Source organism: Prinia subflava, chromosome 7 (assembly GCF_021018805.1).
Source record: "Prinia subflava isolate CZ2003 ecotype Zambia chromosome 7, Cam_Psub_1.2, whole genome shotgun sequence".
NCBI classification, from domain to species: Eukaryota; Metazoa; Chordata; class Aves; order Passeriformes; family Cisticolidae; genus Prinia; species Prinia subflava.
Genome location: NC_086253.1, coordinates 13,003,472 through 13,031,391, shown reverse-complemented (window position 1 = coordinate 13,031,391; position 27,920 = coordinate 13,003,472). Strand labels below are relative to the sequence as shown.

The following is a 27,920-nucleotide window of genomic DNA, read 5'->3' as shown; positions in this document are numbered from 1 at the left end:
AACTGACCTGAACATCAAATATCAAGTGGTAAACTGATATTGGATAGCAATACATCACCCCAAAGGCTTGTGTCAAACAGTCCCCTTCCAGCCATGAAATGCATGGGCAATAGCATTGACATTTACCACTGTTATTCATTTTTATTGTTGAGGATAAAACAACCATATTTTTTTATGAACAGAAGTACAAAGGCTGCAAATTAAGACACTGCCTTTTTTATTATTATCCTGGTACCACCTTTAACTGGGCTTACTTCTGACAAGCACCAGTATAACTAAACAGAAAATCAAAGAAGTAGCTTGCATGAACAAATCACCTTCCCTATTGCCCATGAATGATCCTCTAAGCAGAGATTCAGGCACCACATATATTGAATAAATGAACATTCAATGCCATCTGCTGGGGTATACAAAAATATGCACTACCAAGCTCACAGAACGAGAGAGCGACAAATGCAAAGAGGGTGTTCAGGCAGAAACTTGCTTCTTCCAAAACACAGCAATAAGGGAGGGCTGTAGGATGTTGGCTGTCCTTAATGCCCTTCAGCCATAGGGTAAAACCCCTGGAAAAGAAGTAGTTCTGGTTTTAACTCTCTCCTTAGCATAAAAGTATTTCAGTGCACAATTATCTCTTTTTTTCTAAGCGGTACAACATGCTATAATTATTTGTTATTTGTTGGTCTTGATAGGAGGACCATCATGTTCTACTTTGGAAATCAGGCCACAATGTAGCCAGAGATGCAAGATTTGTGAGTTTACAGGCAGCCTAAGAAAGGACTGAAACAGTCCAGAACAAGAGCAGATACTGGGCAAGGTCATATCGTGGCTGTTTTGCATTAAAGGGTCACTGGATTCAATGTGTAAATCAGGTTAAGTGCAGAAGTTGGGAGTCTCTGTTCACCAGCTCTTTGGCCCTGTAGCTCATGCTCTCCTGGCTATACCATGAGACAGCTTCACGGCAGACAAACACACCAAGAACAGTTTATAGCCTGGCGGCTGGAGTGTGCTCAGATTAGGGATTTTCTTCTGCTGTGAAGAGAACAAAACACGTTTCTATTCACAAAGGGATTTGCAGACCAGGAGTCCCACAGCTCTCCAAGGTCTGCACCAAGAAGCAAAACTCAGGAGAGAGGAGTTCAAGCACATCCTTCTTTGGGTGTTTTTGGTGGGCGGGCTTAGACATGCTCATGGTCTACAATCCCATTTCCACACAGCTACTTCCTCATGCATTGTATAGGTCCACAAACTCATGGTGGACCTGCTTCACAGCCTTTATTTCAGTATCTCTAAAATACTGTAAATGAATGCTCTAAAATCTGGGGCTGCCAGACTTTTATTCCTTTATATAAGTTATTAGCTACTGTATAATCTACTACAGAATGGGACCTGCTGACAGATTTTCTCCATTTCATACAGAAAAGAGAACTATTCCTGCTAACACCTATCACTCTGTAAGTACCATGTGTTCTTCCTAAAACTTCACTTTTCTTTCACTTCCTGATGTATTTTATTATCATCTGGGCTATAATACTAACAAAAATGCAATCATCACTGTTTTTTAATTCAAAATAAGGCATGAGAATTGTGAAATATAGATGAGAACTTCTACTTTTTTTTAGTGGGATTTAGACTAGAGAAGTGACTCACTCACTCACCAATCCTCTATTTATGGGTGAATCTAAAATACACCTTTATCATAAGATCAGGTAAAAATAACAGGAGTCAAGCTGAACAAGGATGCAAGTAATAAATCTCAGGATTAAATATGTAAGCAATACAAATGAAAGTTGAAAAGCAAACAGTGCACATTTCAAAGTCTTTCCATTTGTATCTGAAATCTGGGTTTGAGTTTCACTTCAGGCGTATAAGAAAACAGTGCAAATACCTTTTAAATCACAGAAAGATGAAAATAAAGCACAGGTCTATGTTTTAAAAAGCAAGTTGGACGAACAAAGGATGACTAAAGAAGTTTGATGCAATCAATACTTTGACTCCTTTAGATTTCACAGAATGGTTAATAACAATCAGATCCTATATGGGATTAACACCAAATAGGAGGCAAAAACAGAACGGAGTAGAATGGGGAAAGAATGGTCAGGAGATTATTAATTTATGCTAAGACACTTAACGAATTATTTACGAAATTTCTGAGATATTAATTTATTATCTTTGGGAATTCTCCAGAGTCCTGAGTTCCTAAAATTGTGGAAAAGAATAGTGGTAACTGGAATTTCTTCTGGAGAGATTATTAAACAAAGTCAACCTGAATGCATCTTTTAGAAATAGGTCTGATTATGTAAAGAATTGTTAATGTGAACATGAAGAACATCTCATCAACTCCTCAAACTAGAAGTAATTTCCTTTTCAGCAGAAATATGACTACAATAATGAGAAAGAAAACCGTAAATGTGATATATATTGATTTTTATTAGGCCTCTGCTATTTCCCAGGAGACAGTCCCATAAGTACATGCCTGGTCTAGATGAAAATGCATTTTATTTAGATGAAAGTGCTTGCACACCTGATTGAAAAAATAGCCACTCTCAGCAGACAGTGGCCTGCTATTGAACTGGAAAGAGTTGTGCAGAGAAGAGCCTGAAACCCCAGATACCCTGCAGGGCTCTGTCTAGGGCGTGGTGACATTTTTATGTACTTTCATAAAAAACCTCACCCTGCAATGTACTGTAAAGAACACTTCTTGGAGGTCTGCCTCATGTTGTAACAAAGATGTGTACAACCTGGTGTGAGCTCACAGGAAAGTAACACTGAGGGTATGAAGATTCAAAGTCTTGGTTTTAAGTTGGTTGACATCCAGGAAAGATTTAAAGAAATTTTTGCTTAGTCAGAAGAATAAAAAATATATAATTATAAGCATTAGCATAATAAAGCTTGAAATAAAGTGGATAGTAATCAATTTTTTTAGTGTCCTTGGAGAGTAAAACAAACTGGTTTAAATTTTAACACTCAAGAGAAAAAGCATGACTGAAAGGGCAGTTAACTGGTAGAAAATGATATGTCAGGAAGCAATTGATTCCTCATTACTAATGAGAATAAAGCAAACATCAGGGAATAAATTTGAGAATAAAATAAATCTGACAATAAAAGAAACATCAAAGAAGATTCAAGTGCATGGTAACAAAATATGACTTCTAGAGGCATGGGGGTACTTCAGCTGAGTTTCCTCAGCAGCAATGTTGGTTCTGTGCTGAAGGACACCAGCAGTTATGTTTCAGTGAGTAAACAGTGAGGATGAAGGGTGGAGCAGCACTCCAGAACACAACCTTGAACAAATAAATGTATAGACATACCCAGAGATATCCTGAGTCACTCTTAGCACTACATTTCCCTGGACTCCACTGTTCAACACCTACTCACCATCATATCCACTTGGAGTGAACACTTGTTCACACTAATTCCCCAAAACACTGTATGTTTTTATTTTGAAGCATGACATTTGTGATGAGCTATTTGATATATTCCTATGCAAGTAACATCTGTAAACAGTCAGTATAATACAAATACCACATGGATAATATTACAATAAAAGATAGTTTCAAATGTCTGCAATGATCATAAATTAAACACTCTCATTATATTTTCAAGAGCAGAGAGGCAAAATTCAGAGGGACATTTAAACTGTCTCCCAAATGGCTATTTCATGAATCTACATTAAAAATTTAGGTACTCAAACTGCTTCCTCAACTACTTTTGAACCCTTCAGTTTCCATCAGAAAATTTCCCATGCACCAAAATGTCTGGTTATGGCAATCATATATTTCTACACTGAAATCAATCTTGAACTTAAATTTATTTGTACTATCTGTATATCTCTTCTTCTATCCAGAGCAAATACTTGACAATGAAGGGCAGGAGTGACTTACAGGTTTCCTCCAAGCTGTCAGAGGAGGAAGAAAATGTGTATGAGACTGTAAGTTCTTCAATGCTGGAGGCCATTCATTCTTTGAGAATCCTTCCTGCCAAACCTCTACAAGAATCTGAATATGCAGGTAACCTTTTCTGTCTGTGGAGACTGAGCACAACCTAGAGTTATATACAAACAGTACAGACTTGGAGTTTTCAGTCCAGATTTTTTTTTTTTTTAGTTAAATGGTTCAACTGGAAAATTATACTGGTAGGTAGAAACATGAGAAGAGTTTACTCTGCTTCTTCATATTCAACAGTTATCCTGATTTTCATTAGATTGTGCTAAATTATATAATTACACACTGCTTTTTTAATTTTAATAATACCTTCATGGGATAAATTCTATTATTCCATTGCACATGGAATGTGCAAAAAACTGGCTGATCAAACCCAAACTCATTTCAGAAAATCTCACTGCTATTTAAGCATAGAAACTTTTAAGATGGAAAGCATATTAAGAAACGCACTAAACTTTCCTCCAGATGATAACATAGTACTCTTTCTAAAGGTGTTCTTTAATGCTTTAAATAGCAGTAATAAGCAATTACTTTGAGTGTGTTTCTCAAGTATTCTTAACCTTGTAAGGTAGCTGCATTAATCACCTTTTGGTTTACTAAAGCTATTCTAAGTCACATTTAATGCCTAAACATACAGAGCCAATTAATATCCCATTTCTGGAAGTGAATGTCATCCTAGCTGTGCATTGCTCCAACACAATATAAACACTCTAGAGATTTTAAAAAGTTAAAAGACGTGGGGAGGGAATCCTAGATGAGAAAGACTGGAAACCATAAACCAGATAGCTTGCTCCAGTTCACACCAAAGTCAGTAAAGACATTTTCTACGCATTTTTTGTGGGAGTTTGTTAGACATCCAAACAAAAAGATGGTTTTTAAAGTGAGTAAATTTATCAGTGTGTGAAAGGATCACAATAAGTCTGATCAACCAGATATTCTACATTATGTTCCAAGATTTGTCCATTTTATTTGAAAACCTGAAGTGAATTCCAAATACAGTTTTTATCTTGGTTAGTAGTAAAAACTTTCTTTAGCAGTCAGCATCTTTTGTTTTTTATGTAAGGTTGTCCTGAAATAGCCAAAAGACAGAGTTTTTATTTTGTGATTTTAGGTAAAACACAATAAACAAAAAAGCTGCTTTTTGCCTGTATATTTTGCCACATTATAGTTACTGGGCAGTTTTTATTGAAAGCTGAAGTGAAAATTAAAACACTTCCTAGAGAATAAAACCCCTCCAACCCTCACAAAACTAGAACAACATGATGGCATTGCCAAGAGCAAAGTTTCAAATGAAAAACAAATTCAGTAATCTAACCACAGGTAAGGTCAAGTGTCTGCCTTAACTGTTTACCAGCTTATGAAGCTTTTTATTTATAACCACAGTTGGGATGTTAACCATAAAGCTATTAGCAAGGTCATGCTTATGTCCTCTATACAGCTGCTAAAATGGTTGCTAAGTTCTGGGAGAAAGAAAAAATAAAATAAAATAAAAATAATTTTTTAAAAAGTTAAGAAAATGGCAAGACCTGACCTGAAAACCACATTTTGAACATTAAAACCCCTCCTTCTTCAAACATATTACTGAATTACTCAGGTTTGGTTTTGCTTCCTCTTCCACAGATAAACGTTGCCTAAGGCCTTCAAGTACCACTTCTCCAACGAACGAGAACCCATCTCAACCCCTTCAATACTCAGCTGTGAGTAAAGATACCAAACCTGATTCACAAACACATTTCTCCTTTTCTGTAAAATCCCCTGCAGTGCAGTCTGTTTAAGGTTTAGCCACATCACTTTCATTTGCAGCAGTTCCTGTGAGCAAATGAAAGTTCCAAGTTCCTGCGAGCCGTTCCTGTTTCACAGATGCCCTTGCCTCTTGCTTTCTCTCGTTGACTGCTGGGGTTCTACCAAGTCTTAGAGGCTCAGGAACAGCACGTTTTCTACAGGCCATGGCTTCAAGAATGATGGCTAACATCACATCTTTATTTTGGTTTATTAACAGATTTGCACATTTGATCCGGAGGGGACGACAGTGCCAAATGTAAGAGGTATAATTAAAAAAAAAAAAAAATCTACCCATTTCTGCAAACAGAAATAGTAATTGCTACTTCCATATACCTTTTGTACATACAGCAGAGATTACAGTGATAGACTAGACATGGTTTTCAGAACAGCATCTGCTTTCCAAAACAATCATCCTGCAAGTTTTACAATACTCTTTCAACTATAGAACACTGAAGTAATTATTTAAAGAAGGAGATACATTTTATCTCAGGAGTTCCCTGTTCCTACAGGGAGGGGAAAAAAGCCCTTCAGTTTAAAAATCAGATGTTCCTTTTCACTACATTGAAAGGACATAAGGGGCAGGGAAAAGCCAATGTCTCCTGAACTCTTCCACTAAAGGCTGGAAGATCCCTGCTGTGCTTTACTTCTCATAATGTAATTCTTCTCACTCCCTATCCCTCTCAGGTTTTTTTCATTAACATATTGTAAAACATAATCTAATAACTATTTTTAACTAGTAATACCAAATTCAGCAATTCCCACTAGGGATTTATATCCTACGGAGACTATTTACAAAGGCTGTCTGACAATGTTCACCAACTCAGAATATGATAATTGTGTGGTACATCACCTATTTTTTTCTCTGCTGCTTCACCTTTAACCCTAAATTTGCTTCAAAATCCTTTAATTTTGAAACAAAAAATGGGCCTTTAATTTTTGTTTTGTTTCTTGTGATGAAATCAGAGACAAGAACCTAATGAAGTACCCAAATACTAAATCCTCTGATTGACAGTTTTACCCAACTGTAAGACTGTTTTAAAAGTAGGTTTCTATACACTTTTTTATATTTAATTTACTTTGGATGTAGCAAAACATCATGAAGTCACCCACTGAAGGATTAAATATCTGATTATCTTTGAAAATATATGGTATTTTTTATTTTACCATTTTCAAATCTTTGAAGAATAAGGTAATATGGTCAAAAAGATTGAAATTGCCAAGACAAGAAAATGTGACCCCTTTTATGTTTGCTGTAACAGCTGATTTTTAGAAAGTATTATAATTTGATCAGCCAGAAAAATAACTCAAAGAATTCCATGTAAAACAGCATTTACTTTTTTCCCCCTCTTATTTCACACTATAATTCAAAATGTAGAGAGAATAAATTCCTACAGATGATGAGAAAGTAAGCACTATATAGTTTGAAAATGAAAGGTTAGATTGATTCTTGTGAGCAAATCCCCATGTAGCCTGGAAAAAAGCTGAATTGAGATAAATTTGAGTAAGCCAGCTTCAAAATCTGCAGAAATCAGCAGGCAAGGACAGTGTGCCAGTTTACCTAAAGCTTCGAATTCCACCAGGATTCAGTAGGCTGGATTTACATGTCCACAGGAGATCTGTGCTGATGTTAAGATGAATCAAAGCCAGTGCAGGAATTAGGTAAATTAAACTCTGGTGTTTGAGAATGCAACTGATACATATTTTTCATACTTCCTCAGTGAATAGTACTTACAGAGCTCACTATTATTTTTAGATAATAGCCACACTGTTTTCAAACATATCCTAACATTTTTTCTCATGCCCAGTGCTATTAAGTTGCCTTGCCACAAGATGGCATGAATAGCACAGAAGACTTTTTCAGCAGTATTTTCTAGAAATGTTAAACATTTAAGGTATCACTGTATTATCCAGAGCAATTTGTTATAGTTTAGTTGAAGAAGATCTTGAGCTCTGTTGCATGTCCTTTGCATTAGTCAGCATTTCAGCACGTAGAACTTAGGAAAGTAATTTCGATATAGCAAAAATAAAGTAAGATTATTTTTTTATTAGTAAGATGTTAATTTAAATAATCAGTCATATTTGGTGTATTTGAAAATAAATAGAACTGATTTCCTTGGTTTTCAGTATTTTTATAAATTTCTATACAAAAATAAAAAGACAAAAATGCATCTCTAACTCGATAAGCATATATATATATATATAAGGTCTCTGAAAAATATTTAAATTTACAATACCTGAATAAATATCACCCTCAAGTGTTTCATTCTGAAAGCGAGAGCAGAGTTCTGGAGGTAGAGCCAGGGGAAGGCAAGGAATGGGCTTGGACTGCCCATAATAATAACAACAATACCAGAATAAAGGTGTAACTTCATTTGTGAATTATATGGGTAGCACACTACTAAAAATTATTTGTAATTATTTTTAGGAGGAAGAATGAAAATACATGGATACCAGGTAAGCAGAATCTCTCAGCAGTTAAAATTTTCACTGGTTATTTTGCCATGTAACAGATTTTTAAAAGCAAGCTGCCATTTTGCTAGCACTAGCTAGAGGAAGAGAGAACTCCTATCTGCAGTCCTACATTATTTCACATTAGGATGTCTTCTGTTCCTCAGTGATTTTAAAATAGCATGTCATACCATGATATTTTGTGCTGTAGAGCACACAAACCCTTTGACTCTTGACACAGGCATGTCTACTTAAATCTAAATTCTTCACCTTTCTCTCTAGTAAACCAAGTGGGGGGCAGAAAGCTTACCGAGATTTTTGTTTCCTCTCTTTTCCAGGAGCCTGCACCTCCCCCACGGTAAGATCACATCAGAGATCACTTACCTGTGGTCCCCGGGGAACTCAGTGCTAATGAATGCTCACATCCATCTGTGCTGCTCATGGTAATGAGGAGGCTGGAAGGGAGCCAGCAGCCTTTTACTGCTGCCTCTCTTTGGGCTCACAGGTTCTGATGTGGAATTAGGGAGAACAAAGCATGAGCTCTAAGTATTCATGGCAGGAGCTCAGGCCTGCATCTTCAAAAGCAACTTGGCTGTGCCTACGACAAGTCAAAAGCCTAGAAATATTGAATCTGGTTCAACCCAGATATAAATTGCTGAGGCAAAAAAATTCCAATTTTATTGGTGCCTTAGGCTCTGTTCACTGTGATAATATTGACTTCATTCTCACTCAAATCTATTTGCCAATGCTTTTTGCTACACACCTAAATCACATATAGAAATCAGCTGAAATGTTTCCACTTACTCCCACAGAAGATAGGCCAAGATCTATTCCACAAATTTTTCAATTATAGGCTAACAAATAAAAAATTAATCACTTCTTGATTTGGTCAACCTCAAATAACCATTGCTAGAATTTTAAAAAATCCTTCTAAAAGGTCATGTAGGAATGACAAGTTTATTCCTCCCTGCCTACACTGATTGCTCTACAAGACATAAAGAATTTTAAAATATGATTAGCATTACATAATCTAGATTTGACTCTAAAAAATATGAAATAGCATAAAAGGGTAGTAAAATTTCACAAATTCAAAACTGTAATGTGCAGGAATAAGAACATTCTCAATCCATTATTCTACAAATAATGGAACTATCAAAACTATTTGTTTCTATTTGCATTATGGTGGCCAGAATGTTTCTTAGTTCTCTCACTTGACTTAATTTGGGTACGTAGTGTGCAAGCACACCAGGTTCCCTCCCCAGGAGCTCTCCACTGGAGGCAGTTCTGCCAGGCACCTGGGATGCACCTCCAGTTTTGTCCAGCCAACCTCTCCATGCTACAGCCTGGTCCCAGAGCACAGACAGGGAGTGCCCACATCATTCAGACAACACCAGGCCCGTGTTACCTGGGAGCTTTTTGGGATGAAGAACGTTTTTTCCTCTGTCTGAAGCTGCCGTGTGTTTCCTGGCTGGACCATATACACAGCTTACCCACCCGGAAATATCCACACTGCAGAGCTGTACTTGGCACACACCGTGAGGCACTCAAAAGCACGATTTAGTGGCACACAACACAGTGCAGTAATGTCTTGCAAATATAGAATATTATCCAATATTACTATTGCTATTGAAGGCACCTGAAGAGCTCCTGGATCTGAGCTTGACTCAGCACAAATACATTGAAATACTCTCAGAAAATTCCACTCTTTTACTTCTAGAACTTGTGCTTAAAACACAGTCCTTGCACCTCCTTTACTCCCTAATAGCTCTTCAAGTTCTTCTTTGACTTCTCTAGGCCTCTGAAGATGCTGCCAAAGCAGTATCAGCCCCTTCCTCCAGAGCCAAGAATAAGCAGCCAGATCTTTCACAAGAGGAACACACTCAGCCAAGATCCCACCTTTCCAGTATCAGCAAAAGTCACAAGGTACAGTGCATTCCTCATCTTCGTTCCCTGAGAATCAAAACACTCTCTCTGCTCAAACCACAAAATTTTACTTCTATCACACCTCTGCTTTTACTTAACTTATTCTTTAGACAGCTGTGAGTAATTGAGAGAAGCGGTATTTAGCGTAATGTGACCCTAGCACTTTCTTTTTAAAGAAGAACTGACAAATTAATGGTAAAGAAGTAAAGGAGTAGAAAAATAGACAGACAGTAGACAGTAGAACTTCCATGAACACTTTGTTTAAGATTTGTCCTATTTTTTTCCTTAATGATATTTAAAGGCCTTGCAGCCACTTTTAAGTACAAAAATGCTATGTACTCATCACAGTTAGTAAATCAAGTGATGGGGAAACACACTGACTGCACCAGAGATACAGAAACACACTCCACATCCCAAAGACATTACATGCAGCAAAAGAAATGACTCATCTGGAGGCAGAAGTCTGGCTTCAGCCCATGAGACCAATGAATCCAGACTACAAATCATTTCTTGCCCTTTCTGTGTTGCACTCCCCAGCCTCGTAACGCCCTTGGTCATTCAGCATCCTCACAGGACACAGCAGTGAGGAGGCACCAGCTGAGACACAAACCCCTTGTGCCCAGCTGTATGACCCAGCACACGCTTACAGCAGGTTGAGTCTGGTTTTCTACACGGCACATACCTGGTCAGATGAGCACAAACACACCCTGCTCACTGCCACACAAGCAGATGTGCACATGCTCCTCCTGTCTGACCAAAATTCACATTCATAACGGGGACAGGGTTGGTTTCCAGGCTGGGAAGAGGAATGACACAAATCCAGGGGCCACGGGGTATGATGCGCAAATGACTCTTGACAAAAAACTACAGCAGCCAGAAGCTGTGTCAATCTTGACCATCCTTCCTTAAATGATTTCAATTTCAGCTCATCAGGATGGAATTTGCTTCATTTTACAGAGGTCACTTCAAATCCCTTTGGGGGGAAATAAGCTTACAAATCAAGGAAATAATTTTTTGCTTAAAGTTAAGTGTATATTTAATGAGTGAGCTCTAATTATGGGTTGTCGGGGTGGGTTTTTTTCCCTGAATGCTGCTTAAATTTTTTCATTAATTATGTTCTGAAAGCTGTTGGTTGCTAAGACATTTTATTAATATGAAGTAGCTTCACATTCAGATGCAAGGCCTGACATGGTACTGCGAAGTTCCAAATCCCACGACTGATCCCCCCCCTTGGTAGGGCAGCACAGATTGAAAGCTTTGTGAGAAATGTTATAATCCATGTTGCCTGCAGGTATCAGTATGCAGAGCATTTGGATTTAAAAGCCAAATTCTATAATAGAAATACATGTCATGCCTATTGTATTACGAGGTTTTATCACATGAGTAAGACAGAAGTGGCACAGAATAACACCACACAATATCTGAGGAAGGCTCTCGACAAATTTCCCACAAGCACTTCACTCAAAATATTTCCCACCCATCCTCAGTCCAGCTTTGTAAGGAGGAAACATACATATGAGCTGCAGAGGGAAGAAATATGGCACTACAGCTTAAAATCCTTTGCTAGACTGTAAGCAAAGCTGTCCAACCACCAATGTGATTTAGGAGTGCAAGTCTTGTTTTCCAACAAAATTTGGAAGACTTATAAAATTTAACACATCATTATTTATACAGTCTAAAAAACAGCTTCATAAAAAAAAAATAGGCAAGTGCAGGGTGCTGGAATGTATCTTAGAAGCTGTGGTGTGATTGGAACTTTGATGTGCCCGTGGAAAGCAGGCCATGCAAGGGCCATGTCCCTTGGAGGTGCAGGCCAGCCCTGCAAGCACATCTTTAATGTTACAGAACTTTACCACGCACCCAATGTCCTGAATATGGGCTTTCACACATTAAATAATGGCCCTGGAGACCAAACGAATAAATTGAAGACACTAACACAAAAACAACTATCTAAACCAAAACAGTTCCTCTCCTTTCTCCTAGCCTTCTTGAATGATACAGATAATTTCCAAATTTCTTGCCTCAGGCCTCCATGCTGATTGATGTTTTCAACACAGACATGAGGAAGAGAACCCTTGTCACTGTTGAAAAATAGCTCCCAGGGTTTCCTGTACCAGATCTTCCTTTCACCTTCTGACTGATTTAGCAAAATATCTCACTGTCATATTTTTTCAGTCATATCTTTTTCAGAGATAGGCTAAACAGGGACTAAATCTCAGAGCCTTCCAAAAACTACTACATGCTTATTCACACCTTATGCTGCCAAATAGCTTGTAAAATCTGGTCCTCTGTCTCTTTTATTAGGAGATACACACTGCTAAAAAGCATAAATTTTCATCATAACCAAAACATTTAACAAAAATGTCAGACTCAATACCTTGTCCTTTCTTTTTTTTTTTTTTTTTTGGAGGGAGAGTATTTCCTTCCCAGGAAAGGATGATACTCATGTTGATCAGGCATATCAGGAGAAGGCAGAAAAATACCTTAACACCTACTTAATCAGGGCCATGGGGAACATTATCCACTCATCTTTCCCTGATTTGTACCTCCTTTCCTCTACACTTTCCATTTCAGCTCTGTGAGTGTTTCATTTTTTAAATTCTTCAGTCTTCAAGGAACTTTCTTACATTTATAGCTGGTAAGTATACTTACAAAAGTAATAAGACCTTTTAGTATGAGATGAAAAGTTGATCCTCTTTTGATACTCTCCTTCTCCCAATATAAATCCTTAACCAAGTTATCTTTTACCATAATGAATTCAGTGGATGCTATCCTTTTTTTTCAGGAAGTTCAAGATACTTCTCTGGAAAATAATTAATGAAAAACAACAACCAGCCTCTGAATTTCTCTACCAGTAACAAAATCCTTCCCTTGTCAAGGGCTGTTAGTTTTCAGTGATGATGTAATCATCAGTGATGACATACTCAAAGTGATTTTTATTTTATCATAATTAAATGTTTTGTATATTATTCTTTCTTTTCCAGACATTCATCTGTTAAGGAATCAAATAATGTAAGTATTCATCTTTGTATGTATTAGGAGCATAAAAGCCAAATACATTCCATAGCTACACAGCTTCTCTTGTAATAGCATTTTAGCCTATTAGGTTAAAAAAATACTATAAGAGTCATATGAGCTTTGTGTCATAAAAGTGTCCATCTTTAATGTGTGTTGCAAATTCAACACTGCTACTTCCTGAATGGGGCAAGTTTCTGAATTTGTTTGCAGAAATAAAAACACAGGTACAGTGCAAAGCTACCTGTCCAACTACTCACACAAAGCATCTCTCAGAACTGCCTGGTGTGGATGCCTGTGAAGGGGCAGCAGCAGGAGACACTCTTCTTCAGACAAAGAGATTCCAAATACATTTTTAAAAGCAGAAAACTGAAATTATAAGGTCAATAGATGAGTGTAATAGCATTAATGTAATATAAATTCTTCAAACAGAAGATGACCCATTTCAACACGAAACAAAAATGGACACATTTTAAATCCAATTTTAACAGTGCCTGCTATCTCCCAGCTCCCTTTTGCCTCTCCTTTCCCCCTCACTTTCTACTCAGACCAGTGAAGTAAAGCAGAGGAAATGGTTTTAGCAATAAGGGAGTTTAGTTATGACAAGTGGTTTCCTATAAAAATTACTAAATTATGTATTGAAGTTACAGTCCCTACAATCATGCAGTGTTAAAGGATGTTTGTAAAATCTGGAAAGAGGTTATAATTTATAGTATTTTGTGCTTCTTACTGAATGTTTTAGTTCCTGCACTAATGTGTTCCTACTGAACTGGTTTTTAGGGTTTTTTTCTCATTAAAGGGAACAGAAGAAAGGAATCTATAGTAGTTAATCCCAACTGTTCCCTTCCACACAGGTTGTAGCACCAATCTACAATTGTCTAACTTTTAAATCCATTGAGTTTTCCTTCTCTACAGTTCTGACTGGGAGGCTGCTCCAAACCCAAATCCTCTTGGTTAGAAGCTTCTTTAATTTGAAAGATTGTGACCAAAACATGGTTTGATAGCAATATTGTAATCGACACTTAATGATTAAAAAAATGATATACTGGCAAGAAAGTTAGTATTTTTTTTTTAAGAAAAAAAAAAGCTTTGTCTTGTCCTGGATACTGACTCATTACAAACCACATATGAAAACACTCCCAAGAAAAATAAGTATCTTACAGCTGTAATTAATATTTCTGGCTGGACACTGTACAGCTGCACAATTAACAGGCTCTTAGTTTGGCTACATCTTAAGGAGAAATATTGTGTGCCTCATGACGTGGAAAAGATAAAATTTAATTTTGATCACTTCCCATTCATATAGCTATGCAGGCCTAAACAGTTTCAGTGTGACCTGGAGGAGGAGAAGAGAGAAGTGTGGCCTTGTCAGGGTTTCAGACACCAAAGCGCAGGTCTGTAGGTCTGAGAGAAGGACTGCCCTTCACCATAACCCTGACAGGCTGCACGAGAGGGTACTGAGGAGCCTTTTGAAATTGGAAAGGACAAAAGCAAAATGTCACCTAAGAAAAACCAAACCCTCTGCTCAGCTCAGAAGGACCTGGGGCCCAAAGGCTGAACATGAGCCACTGGTGTATCCTTGAAAGCCATAAAGGCCAAGAGCGCATCAAGCTGTGTCAACAGCAGCATTGCCAAGAGATCAAGGGAAGGGACTATTCCCTTTTACTCATCACTCAGACAACACCTGGAGTGCTGCTCCAGGCTGAAGCTGACACAGCAGAGAGAGCCAGCACAAGGTCACCAGGACAGCCAGGACATGCAGTACCTGCCCTGTGAATGAGTCTGGTGGGACTGGGCTGCCTTTGCCCAGGGAGGGGACAGCCCTGGCGGATCCCAGTAGCTGCCAGCTGCTGTCTGAGAGATGTTTATCAAAAGGGCAGAGCATGGTGCTTTACAGAGTGCACAGTGGAGATGTAAGAGGCAACAATCTTGAAATGAAGGTTTCAATCAGAAATAGGGAAGAAAAAATAATTATGAGGGTATTGAAAGAGGTTTTCAGGAGAGGCTGTGCAATCTGCATTCTGGGAGGTTTGCAAGACCCAGCTGGTTAAAGGTCTGAGGGCCCAGGTCTCATCTCACAGTTCTCCATGGTTTAAGCAGGAGCTTGGGTTAGAACCTGCCTAACTTGTCCAGCTAGGATAAGACTTGAAATTACCATGTAATAGGTAAAGATTAGTGGGGAAGTAACTTATAAGGAAGGCTCAAGATGTAGCATCTACAAAGAATAAATTATATTTCTCTTTAATATTTACGTATTATAGTCTTAGATGCATCAAATTAACAAACAAAATAATTGATATTATCAAATATCAATTTGTGAGTCAAAGTAATACAGAAATACAGTGAAAGTTTAGGAGTCAAACTCCAGTCTTTAGAAACCTATCATTCTTATTTTTAACATAATATGCTAGGTTAAGACTCTCCACATACTGATTTTGAATGAAATATCTGCCATGACAGTAAAAATAATTGTACTGTCAGGAAAGAAGCCTGAAAAGAAGTGACTGTTTAATCTTTGGATAGTGTCTCTCCCGTCAACCATAATCAATCTTGATTTAATACAAGATCAAGGAAGGAAAACCATATTATAAGTTAAACTGATAAACAATAGTCATCATGAAATGGTGATCTTTGCAGTAAACCACAAGTTCAGTTACACCCCTAAAACGTTCAATCTTTAGTGTTGCTAGCAGACTGAGATCAATATTCAGCCCAGGTTTTTGACAAAGTGATCAGGTATTAATGATTGAATGTCTATAAATTATTTTAAAACTGGCAGATATTTGGGTCTGTTGGGGTAAATTCAAGTTATGAATCCTAAGAAAAGTATTTACTATGTTATCATTTTATACAGGCACCTGGAAGAGAGCAAGGTCAGTATTCAATAATACAATAATAATTTGTTGTCTTTCCTTTATATTTAAAAACTAAAATATTCAATAATTTAAATTTTAACTGAAACAAGAGAGATCCCCCAGGTAGACATCTGCTGAGAATGGAGTTAGAGAGACCTCAAGAGTTGCTGATCAGCAGCAGAAAAAAAGGAAACTTAACTTGGCCTTAGCTATAGCTATTTGGGGAGCCAGGGTATCACATTTGTCCTAAGCCAATGTCATAAGGTTTTGGGGAAAATAAGATTGTTGGTGCCTAAAATACCAAGAAAAAGATATCCAAAAGAGATCTGCACAGAAGACACCACCCTTCTCTCAATCTTGCTGCTCTACCATTATTTGAAGGTGAGAATTTTGAAATAAAGTTTTTTTAAAAGCTTTAGGCTTTTAAAGATAAATTAAAAAAAAAAAATTGAAACCTCTAACGTTTTAAAAATATGTCCATTCTTTAGATGTACACACTGCTTTGAAAAAATGGCTTAAACCACTTACCATGTCCATGTGCACAAAGGTCCACAGCAAACAATGTTACTCCAAAATACTCTGAAGATAGATACAGGTTACATGGCTTTCATGCTGTTTACTTTATTTTAATGAGTTCATCATTTCCTCAGGCATTTCCTTTTGTGGATTAAGGCACCATTTCCTGAATTTCAGCACGAAATAGAATCGACTGTATTAATAAATTCAATGTCTATCCTGTCCTATAAAAAGGAATTATGAACTCTCCACATACTCCTAGTTCAACATTCTACATTATTTACTACTATGTTAAGCCATATTTGGCATCAGCAAACCCTGTAATGTCCCCATGTAACATTCAGCACCAGTCCAAATGTTTCCCACTGAAACCATTACCTGACTCACTCAAGCCAGACTGATTACAGCCCTCCAAGGTTTTCTATTGAAGTGCCTCACCTCATGTATGAATTCATTTAATTTATTTCACAGTAGTTGTTAGATGCTATCAGTTATACAAAAGAGGAAACATTAAGTTCTTATCCTTTTTACTAATAGTTACAAGTCTGGGGAAGAAACCTGAAGTACCTTTTCAAGCACAACAGCATCCTCCTGACGCCAGGTAGGAATAAAAGAATTTCATGAGTTTGTACTGGATGCCTCAAGGACTAAACATTCTGCCCTAGGAAATTATACTTCTCTTTGCAACAACAGCAACATGATACCACTTTCTGATGCCATGCAGTGATATATTGTGCTTTGCCCTGATGTATGACAAGAACCATCTTTGGGAATTGCTTTCAAGCTATTGTAATTGCACAGCCAATTTTTATCTCTAATGGCATGCTGCTGCAATACATTTCTGCTGCTATTTCTGTGATAGGGTGTTAAATATATTGTCTAAAGAAGCTCTGCTACCTCCAGCCTCAGCATTTCCTCTCCCCCTCATTTTCTATTTTTATTTACAAAGGATACGCACCTGGCTTTCCAAAGGCTGATTATTCTTCCATAGAAATCTTCCACAGTTAGACCTACTTTGTTTTTCTAACCTACACAAATCTTTCCTATCTAAATGTCTTTTATCCTGAAATATGCAACAAAACTCAAAAATATAGGAGACAGCATAGGAAGTATATGAATTATTTAACATCTTTCCTAGACAAATATAGAATCTGTCATGTAGCATTGTTTACAATAATGGCATTTCTCTGGGATAAAATTATTGTACGGAGTAAATATTACCATATTTGCGACCCCTAGTATTCTGGTTTTTTTATCTTATGTGAACTTATTTGGTCAATATTCCTCCCAGTGTAACACAACAAAATACTAACTGGCTACTCAGGTGTGGTCTACAAAATCAGAACAGGCAGGGAAGAACTTTTCCCTGGGTCTTCCTACAGAGACACTGGGAACATCAGCTGAAATTGGCAGTGAACAAAAGCAAACTATGCTTCACTGTACATGCAGTTAAAACGTTGAACTCTTATGAAGAGTAAAAAAAACCAGAACTCTATGCAACTGGAAAGAGTGGCTTATGAAAATAAGGGAAATCTGTCTGAAGACACTAAATACCCAAAACCTGGGAAGGCCCAAAGCTGCCATCAGTAAGAGGAAGGGGTGTTCTGGGGATGCACTGCTCTCTAATTTGCCTCTTACACCGCCACTGAAAGGAATTTTTTCTAACATTACTTTTATTCATTGCTTTTTCCTAGCCCTCAATGTACACGGAGCTCTAAAAACATTTGCAGATCAGGTAAGAACCAGAGGTTGCTTTGAAAGCCAAACTAAACATGGAAAAATAAGAGTAAGGTACAGATTCAGGTTGCTGTGCTTGTATGTATGCACTGAGGAATTTCAATGCACTTCCTACTCTCCTTGACTACACAGCATACTTCTGCTCTCCTTTAACTGCCTCTGCAAATGCCCTTTTTTATCAAAAAACCAAACTCCTAAGCTGTGCCAAGAACCTATAAATACATAGCATGAACTTAGAGTAAAAGCAAATACCACCAGGCAGAACATATGGACTGCACTACTTGTTCAGATCAAGTAGGATTCCAATTAACTTTGGTCACTGCCAGGCTAACCAAGCCCACCTTGGGAGCCCAGCTCCCAGATTCTGGTGGGCTCCCTCCATTGAGCCACTTCCATCTTGTGCTGGGGTGCAATTCCACACACTCTCCTCTGGATACCTACTAAAAATCCTTCTTTACATAATCCATAAAGCTCATCTAGGTGTCTGCTTGCTGCTGCCACTTCAGATACTTCCTACCATCCCTAACAGGGCTTTTGTCCCTTCAGGCTCTCTGGGACAGCAGAGTATCCTTTTTCCTCTGTCAATTCCTTGCCCTCATGAAGCAACAGGGAGAGAACAATTAAGTAGCCTTCCATCTGCTACCCTACAATTGCCTTTAAAGTCTATATTTGGCTTAAAAATATTTTAAGAATATTAATTTTATTAAATCTAATTTCTTGACAAGCTGTTGTTAGCTCAATCTCAGCCACACTTGGTGCATAAGCATTTCAAGAGAATTTTACCCTTCTTGTCCCACACCTTAAGACACACTAGAAAAAAAAGCCTGAAAACATACACAGCACAGGTCACAAAGCAACTATGGTCCAAGCAGTGGGGTCTCTTTAAAAAAAAATTCTGGGGACAGCCACTAAAAATGCAATGTGAACAAAAATCATAATCCAATAGGCTGAACAGTAAAAAAAAATCCTCATTTTGACAAGTCAAAGTGATTGCAGAAACAAAAGGTTGATGTCTGGTGCCAGGCCCTTTGAACAGACTGATTGCCTGCTGAAGGCCATGGCTCTTTGTCTACTGCTATCAGTGTATCTTGTTTAAAAAAAAAAAGTAATACAGTTATAAATCAGAACACAGTACATACATGAATGGAACAGTGAAATGCAGTGAAAACCGCTTCCCTTCTGTAAAAGTCTTCCTTGTAAAATTTAATATTGTCTTATGCTACATACTGGCATAACAATAATAAGCTGATAAAGCACGATCAGATAAAGCACAATGAAATACCACCCTGACAAACAGCACTGTCTCTGGTGAGAGGAACCAGAAGGAAAAGATGGAAGCCATTGATAACCACATTATTCTCATTTACTTTTAAAATGGACACTGGATCATTTCTCCCACCAGCATTGCATGAAACACACAGAACTGTTTTCTGTTATGCAGCTTTTCTGTTATACAGCAGGATATGGTGGTTTTTATCTTCAATTATCTATTTTTCCCCATGTCACATGTTTGAAAATTTGATCTTTACATTGAAAGGAAGCCCTTGCTTTTCTCAGGCTGTTTCTGCTGCATCCTCAGAGCCAGCCCGAGCTTCCCACCTTACATGGCTTTGTGCGTTCCTGACCAAACCCCTGCCCCTCCTTAGCCCCACAGAGACCTGGGTATCTGGGTCTAGCTAGTACAGGGCAGCCCTAAACCTACAGAGAGGGAACCACATTTGCTTTGGGAGAAGGATTTCAGCTGTTCCAGGCCCCAGTGCCAGCAGCACTGCATGGAGCAGGCACAGCCAAAGACCAACACCTTCTTAATGCAAAAGCAACCTCACTCCTCAGTCCTGAATTTGTTCATTGAAACAAGACACAGAGCAGACAAATTCATCAGCACAGCAGAATATCTGAATCATCTGAGGTTTCAACAGCTTGGTAAAACAATGCTAGCTGGCAATGGAATAATGAGGGGTTTTAATATGATCCAACGTAACAGCAACTGGGATCCAATACAAATAAAAGGGACTGAAAAGGTGACAGCACAACAGAATGAACCATTATCCTTGTATCCCATATTTAGTATTTTATTTAGCATTTGCTGTTTTATTAACAGTTTATTATTTTGCTATGTGCACAATAGCCTGTCAGATTGAAGTCAAGTAAAAAACATCAGGAAACTAATGTGTTAAATCTCTGGGGGCATTAATCTGAAATCACTGATGCTGCATTAGCACAAGACCACTCATAACTGACAGCTCTGAATTTTAAAGGTTAATATAACAATACTCTAAATTAAAAGTATTATTCGCAAAATTACTAAGTAAAACATCATGTAAAATTAAATTATAACTTTTAGGAAACCAACTTTTTTTCCTTCTGAATTTACTTTTACAGGTTCCACATTATGTGTAGATAAGTTGAAGAAGACGCCACCTCCGACATCATATGCAGCACGCAAAAATAAACCAAAACATTCGTTGGTAGATCAGGAAATGCAATCTCTTACCCAACCCACTGAAAAGGTAAAGACCAGCTTGACTACCTAAAACCACAAGTTTTTAGGAAACAGGATTAACATTATATGGCACCACCCCTGACCCCCTCTGAAAGCTGTGGGTGTTCAGCACCCTTGAGAAAGTCCAGTAGTAGTTCCTGAAAGCATGGATAAGAATTTAAATGTCTAATCTGATCAACACTTCCTAACAGGACTTCTCAATATAGATGCATTACCATTATATACTGTGCTAAATGTGCTTTAAATGTAGACTAGATACAATCTGGTTTTGCTTGTGCCAGTTATTTTCTATACACTGATTATGTTATCTGAAAATTAAGGATTTAAAAAAATATGAATGGTACGTTGGAGAATACGATCGCCATAAAGCAGAGAAGATACTGCTACAGAAAAACATTGTAAGTACCATTTTTCTCAAAACCTGGGAGTAAACTCCTGGGGAAAATTTTCTGTAAGCTGTCCACAATGGCTTACAAGTTTTGTTGAGAACTAAGCCTACAACCCACAACTTAAATCTGTATCATCTAGGACGAGACATTCTTGGTTAGAGATTGCTCCAAGAAATCGAAGGCCGAACCATACGTTTTGGTTGTTTATTACCGAAGAAGAGTATACAACATTAAAGTACGTTTTCTGGAAGACAGCCAACAATACGCCCTGGGGACGGGGCTCAGAGGAGAGAGCGTAAGTAAAATCCCATCTGCTGTTACAGCCTACAGCTTTTATGTTGGACTTCACAAGTTCTTAATACCAAATATTAGTTACAAACTCTCCCACATAACAAACTTGCTGTTTCATTAAAGTTTCTAATACCCTCATTTTAAGTATGTCTCAAGCTTCAAGCAGCTTCAATATAATATAATTTAAAACCAAATTTTGCATACCATGCTCAAATTCAGATTTAAATCAATGTAAAAAATTCCTAAGTATTTACAATACTTCTATCTACTGTAACACCTGAAAAGTAAAAACAAAAGAGAAGTTCTACCTTTTCTGGTACATGTATTATTCTTGCATATTTTTAAACTTGTGATAATTTAAGCAGGCATTTTCAAATATATACAGCTCTACATATCTGACAGCAGAACTTGTTGCTATGAAGCAATAGGACAACAGTTGTCATGGATATTCAGAGGCAATTAAATCATGTGGGTCTCCAGCAATCAGTCTTTCAGATATGGTAAATTTAAATTAGAAAATCCCTTTAGACGAGCAATGCTTCTTTACATAATTAAATTCAATTATAGTCATGATAAGAGTCTAATTCTTATTCTACATACATGGTTAAATAAGAAACACTGTATATGCAAGTCTTTCACAAAAGAAAAAAATAAAACATAAAAACTGAAAGTCAACCCTATAAAAATGTGATACTTGCAAAACAAAACAAACAAAAAAACCCAAAAACAAACAAAATAAAATTAAAATAATAACAATTTTAAAAAATTTAAAAATGTAAAACTTAAAGAATGCTCAGTTGCAGAGCAAAAAAGTTAAGCAACAACCTCCTCTGGGTTATTAGCCATGTAAATCACTGACACAAATCCAACTCAGGTGAAGCAGCAAAGACTGTAGCTGAATCTTCAATTATATCCTTTTCATGCACATCACTACTTTTCAGAACTTACCTTTTGTACAGACAGACTATAAGAAGCCTGAAATCACAAATTACCAGAGCTGACTTAAGGCATTCGATGGGTGCAAAATTTATATTAGAATTTTTATTAGAAAACATGGGATAGGATTCATGAGCAAGAGCAACAAGGTTTACTGGCAAGTTGTTCTTCAGGGATATTGGTTTATCAATAAAGGGGGGAAAGAATCCTTCATTATGCAGTCACAGTGAAACAGTTTGGAAGCTGAATGGTTGTACAAATCAAGGACTGTACTGCAGGTACCATCATCCTGGTGCTGCTGTAGTGACCATCAGTCTTCTGTAATGCACTGGCTGCATTTCTGAACTGAAACTCCCAGATGATTTCCTGGAATTTTAGTATGACTTAGGAGAAAGCAAGTTTTGTTTTCAATGGTTCAGACATTGTTTAGTCTTCCTCTAATGGCTCTAACACAAATAGGCTCAGAAGAGAAACGACAGAAATAAGGCAGGCTACAGCATAATGTAGTATACGTGTATTCTCACTAGAGAATAAAGACACAAAACTAATTCTCATTATGTTAACAGCTTTAACAATTAAGGCAACTGGAAAATTACTTGAACAGGACAGGAACAATTTTTACTTAACTAAAAGGAAGGAGAACACAATCCCTCCCATCTCAGGAAATACTAAAATATATGACTTTGTTGTTTGTTCCAACTTCTGCACCGACAGTGCATATTTTAAATAGTGGATCTGGATTGACAAGTCAAATTGCAAAGTTCAACCCCAAAATAAGGATTCCAAGCATCTAGTTAACAATACACAGTGCATCCAAACTTGGCTGTACAAGGCCAAACCTGTAATCATGACTGCCTACCTTATGCCTTCCGCTTTGAGGATTGTTTCTCCTCAACTCAAATCTTCCCATAGATCAATCACAACAGAAAAAATCAGAATTGCTTTGCTGGTCAACTAAGTGTTGTACCAGGGAATCATAAACATGGCAATCTTCCACTCCTATGTATTATTCTCAGCAGTAGACATGAAAATAGAACTGGACACAAAGCACATATGCAGTAATGAACAATTAGTGGCACCAACATTGCTCAGAAAAGCTTCTCCCATCTCAGGCAGTCTCAAAGGGTTCCCCAAAAAGGCTCTCTCTTGAAACCTGTCACCTCAATTTTTGCAGCTCATCTAAGGTATTTTCCAAAGTAGGTGAAAACACTTTGTAAGGCTGTGAATTGCCTGTAATTTTTAGTACTCATTAAAATGCCTTCCAGACCACTCTGCTTTGTCCCTCTCCAGGGATATCCTTTGTTACATCACATTTTGCAGTGCAGCCAGACCTAGCTACTCTATCTAGATTAGCTGAATATTCCCTCTTCACCAGCCAAAGAGAAAAGAAACCTAAATGCCAACAAACATGTGCAGACCTATTACATTTTCCCCCAGCTGGTGATTCTGTTCAGAGGTTTGGTCTTAACAGATTTTCTGCAGTGTGTTTTCACTTTTGAATTAGTCTACTTTCATCTATTAAAAACACATTTTTCCTTATACATAAATATAATTATTCAAAGTTTTCCCTATCTTCTTGCAACTTTTGATTTTTACTATACAGCCTACATGTTGTTAACATATTGTATCATCAAATAAGATTTTAAATTAAGTTACTTTTAAAATGTATTTCATTTAATTCTCCTGAGTGCTTTTATCATTAGTTCCCATGTAGCCCTATCAGGTCTTAAGGGGGGAAAAAAGGAGTAGATCAGATTTTTATGGTAAAAGTAACTGAAGTTCCATGCAGCTAAATTAGTGTCAAACTCTAATATAATAAATAAAGAGAAAAAAAATATCTCTCTTAGTGGAGGCACATCTTTTGCTAGCTATTTAGCCCCAGATGTTCACACCTATATACATATTTAATATACTATATTGAGCTTTCTGAAGGCCAAATTACATAAAGCTATAAAGATCAGATCCCCAAATGACACATACATGGAATTTAGGAATTTACATTCAAAACTGCTACACTGAGCACCCTTTTCTTGGCTGTTGCCTTCCTTTACTCCAGACAATGTCACTATTAAACATCCAGAAAGCCCTGTAACACTGCCTTTTTTCATGAGCATAGTTCTTTTGAAAATGACAAAATACAAACCTTGTTCATATTTAAAGCTGATTACGACACAAAATTTACATATTTTTCTTATCTCCTTTTCAAAACTAGATCTGTCACACACAAAATGCATATAGCATCAGTCTCAACTCCCAGAGCAGTGAAAAATGTAAAAATGAAAGGCAGGAGTAGGCTCCTCTTCAACTTGGTGCCTGCTTTACAAAGAAGTTTAGAGCAGAGGCTGATGTGTACCTCTGGATCTCCCTGATCCAGCCACAGATACTTTCTCCATCCTCACCACTGCAATTGCAGCTACCTTTTCTCCTTCAGTCATAGCAGTCACACCATTTCACTGGATTCATTTCCACGTGAGCCAAATGGATTAGCAGCCACCAAACTGGCCTGGCCCGTCCAAGCAGATTAGGGAGCACCACTGACAGTGTTATGTCAGCAGCTACTGCCAGGAAAGGAGGCACAACAAACAGCCAGTACCTTCAGCTGAGAGATGTCTACAAGATAAGCATCTTGGCCACAGCTTAAATGACAGCTCAGGGATGAAGGGTTTCATTCAGGATGTGCAACATAGCCCAGAGTTATACCCCCTTCCCAACACAATTCAGAACTACACCTTTCACAAGCAACCCTTGAGACCCTATTCCCATCTCCCCAGAACAGTCTGGAGACCTGCAGACAGGAAATTCCTACAACAGCAGAGATGTGCTGAGGCTCTTCAGAGAGTGAAGGGAAACAAATCAAATACTGAATTTTCTTCATCTTTATGTCTTCAGGTGTCTTACATCTAACAAAATGTGGAGTTCCATTAAAAGAGCCAAGGACATAAAATTCTGAGACATTTTTCACCCAAGAGCTACAAAAATAAACAATGTGGCATTAACCTAGTGAGGCCTAATTAAATTTCCAAAGCAGATGAACAATTATAGCAGACCTTTTGACTTTCCAACGAACAGAAAACATTCAAAAACAGGAAAAGAACTGCTACTGGAAGAGTTAATTTAGAATTAAAAAAGTAAGGATTACTTTTGTAAGGCATGAAATACAGACCACAGTTTTGCACCAATTTTCGGTAGCATCAATGACACTGAATGTAAGCAAAAACAAAACAGTAAAGTAAAACAAAAGCTTATAAGTAAATATTATCAAAGCAAAAGTTTAAAAAATTACCATACTGGCTTTGAGATTGAATAATTTTTATCTTAATACACAAACAGTTTCACCAAATCACATCCTTATGCTGTTGTTATGAACTAGGTGTGAATCATGTGGGGGTGAGAGACACTACCATGAGACACCACCAGGTGTACAATGAAGAGCCATGCTTACACTAAATGTTATATAAGTAGGTGATAAGTATTAATGTCAAAGTAAGCTTTCATTACTGTGTGCAGTTCTGGTGGCTTGATACCAGTAAGTACAAAGACCAGCTCAAGAGGAAAACACTAATATGACAAGAGCTTTGAGGTGTGATGAGAGCTTAGAAGATATACACAGGGAAGAGAACTATTTAAACTAAAGGACTGCTAATCATTGGGATGGGGTTCTTCCACTAGGGTAGATGAGAATAAACACCTTGGGTAGCTTTCTGTTGCCGTTTTATCAGGTCAGCAACCTTGAACCATACCTTTATCATTTTATGAGTTGATTGGGGAATGTGATTTTTTGGGGTGTTAGAGAACAAGATGCTTCTTGTTCCATACTTCAAAGGGGTTCTATAGCAACTGTCTCAATAAACTGAATGGGAAAACAAAGCATACATTTAATATGGTACATTGATACTTGCAGTGTAAAATATCATGTACTGCTAATTAAGTGTAACTTGTGGCAGGAAAAAGCTAGTAACAATTTATAGTTGCTTCATCATTTCAAGATCTATCATCACATCTGGCATCACAACCTTTTATATTGCATTAGACATGCTCCCTTAGGCTTAGACATGCTCCCTTTTTGCCCTAAGGATCTAGCTGCTTTGTCCTGCACACGACAGACACATAGAAATATGAGGATCAAAATATGGTGCTTTTCCTTTTCAATTGCTTTCATCTAATCACGATTCCATGCAAAATGTTACCTATTTTAATAGTTATTTGCAAGTCTTTTAACGTTATAGATTAAACCATCTAGCAATTTCATTTTCAGTCACTGATTACTATCTTTCCCCCCCTCCAGAAATTTAATTCCGTGGAAGAGATCATTGACTTCTACAAATCCGTTCCCATAACACTCATTGACGGGAAGGATCAGTCAGGAAACCACAGAGAACAATGCTACCTCACACATCCATTCAAGTCATGCTGATGTTTTCTGCCTTATTGTCCCTGATTCATCTGTGTGGATATAAATAGCACACACATTAAAAAGTCCCAAGAATCAGATTCACCTTTTGAGCAAGGAGCTCCCCATAATACGATGAAGCATTCTACAGTCTACTCCATTTTTTGATTGTTGCATTTTCACTTTGAGGATACAAGAGTATGTATTAATTCACAGGAAGGTGTTGAGACTGACTCCTGGTATCTTGACGACTGATCAATTTGCTTACCGTGCACTCTACCCTCTAACTTAAGATGAAAATGAAACTCACCCTTGCTTACCTAAATGTCACTGAAACTCCGCTAAGTAGCAAAACCTAATAAAGTATACCGCAGTCATTAAACAAATATTCTTGACTTTAAAAATACAAATGAAATACTGTGTGTCAGAGTTCTCACTGTCTAACAATTTCATGTGGTGTGCATATGTTTGCTCAACAACAAGCTGTGCTCAGCTGCCACCGAAGTTAGCGTCAGCTGATGCTTATAGGCATTGGAGATTTTAAAGCCAGCTGTAATTATGTAAATTCTACTATTCAATGAGCAGTTATTCTTTAGCTTTAAGTAGCAGATACTTGTATTCCATACCTGAGCCTTCAAACACTTACGTAGCAGGACCATTATACAGTCACTTTGAATTCATACCATGTGCAAAGGCAGAGATAAAAATCATAAGTAGGAAGAGCAGATGTACTTCTAAATCAGCAAGAAAATGTGCTCCAGTGTGTATGAGCAAAGAATATGAGAATGTGATTATTTTTCCAGAAAAAAATACAGAAATATTTATTCATACAATTTGAGTTTTGGAAGTCTAGCTAAATTCTGTATGTATATGAAGGTAAACTACAACTCCATATGTACATGAAGGGGTTTTTCTGCACAGCACTGATAATCTTCCTAGCCACACTCAGAAGTTTGACTAGGTTATTGTAATATATCAAAAAAGGAACTTCAGTTACTTTATCCTTATAGAATAGGAATAAGAAGAACAAAACCACTCAAGCCCAAAACCACAACATTCCAACCGAATTTATGACGTACTATGTAGTGGCACAAACTAGCTCTAAAAAAATTTAGCAGTTGATTGTTATTTTCTTGCGACCTTTTTATTTCTCAATGCTGCATCAAAAGGGAAGAGAACATCCACTGTATATTG

The 27,920-nt window shown here is 37.4% G+C and overlaps 1 protein-coding gene across 1 annotated transcript; it reads left to right on the top strand.

The window, feature by feature from the left end:
* On the top strand, positions 1-27,904 carry CLNK (cytokine dependent hematopoietic cell linker). The gene is made up of 15 exons (XM_063401623.1): positions 1-1,451; positions 3,845-4,007; positions 5,562-5,638; positions 5,941-5,986; positions 8,149-8,177; positions 8,510-8,529; positions 9,966-10,094; positions 13,079-13,106; positions 15,964-15,982; positions 17,018-17,081; positions 18,175-18,215; positions 20,600-20,727; positions 21,041-21,118; positions 21,249-21,404; positions 26,622-27,904. Exons 1-15 carry the CDS (start codon positions 1,380-1,382, stop codon positions 26,748-26,750), a joined length of 1,179 nt encoding a protein of 392 aa, XP_063257693.1. The 5' UTR covers positions 1-1,379; the 3' UTR covers positions 26,751-27,904.
* The last annotated feature ends 16 nt before the right edge of the window (positions 27,905-27,920 follow it).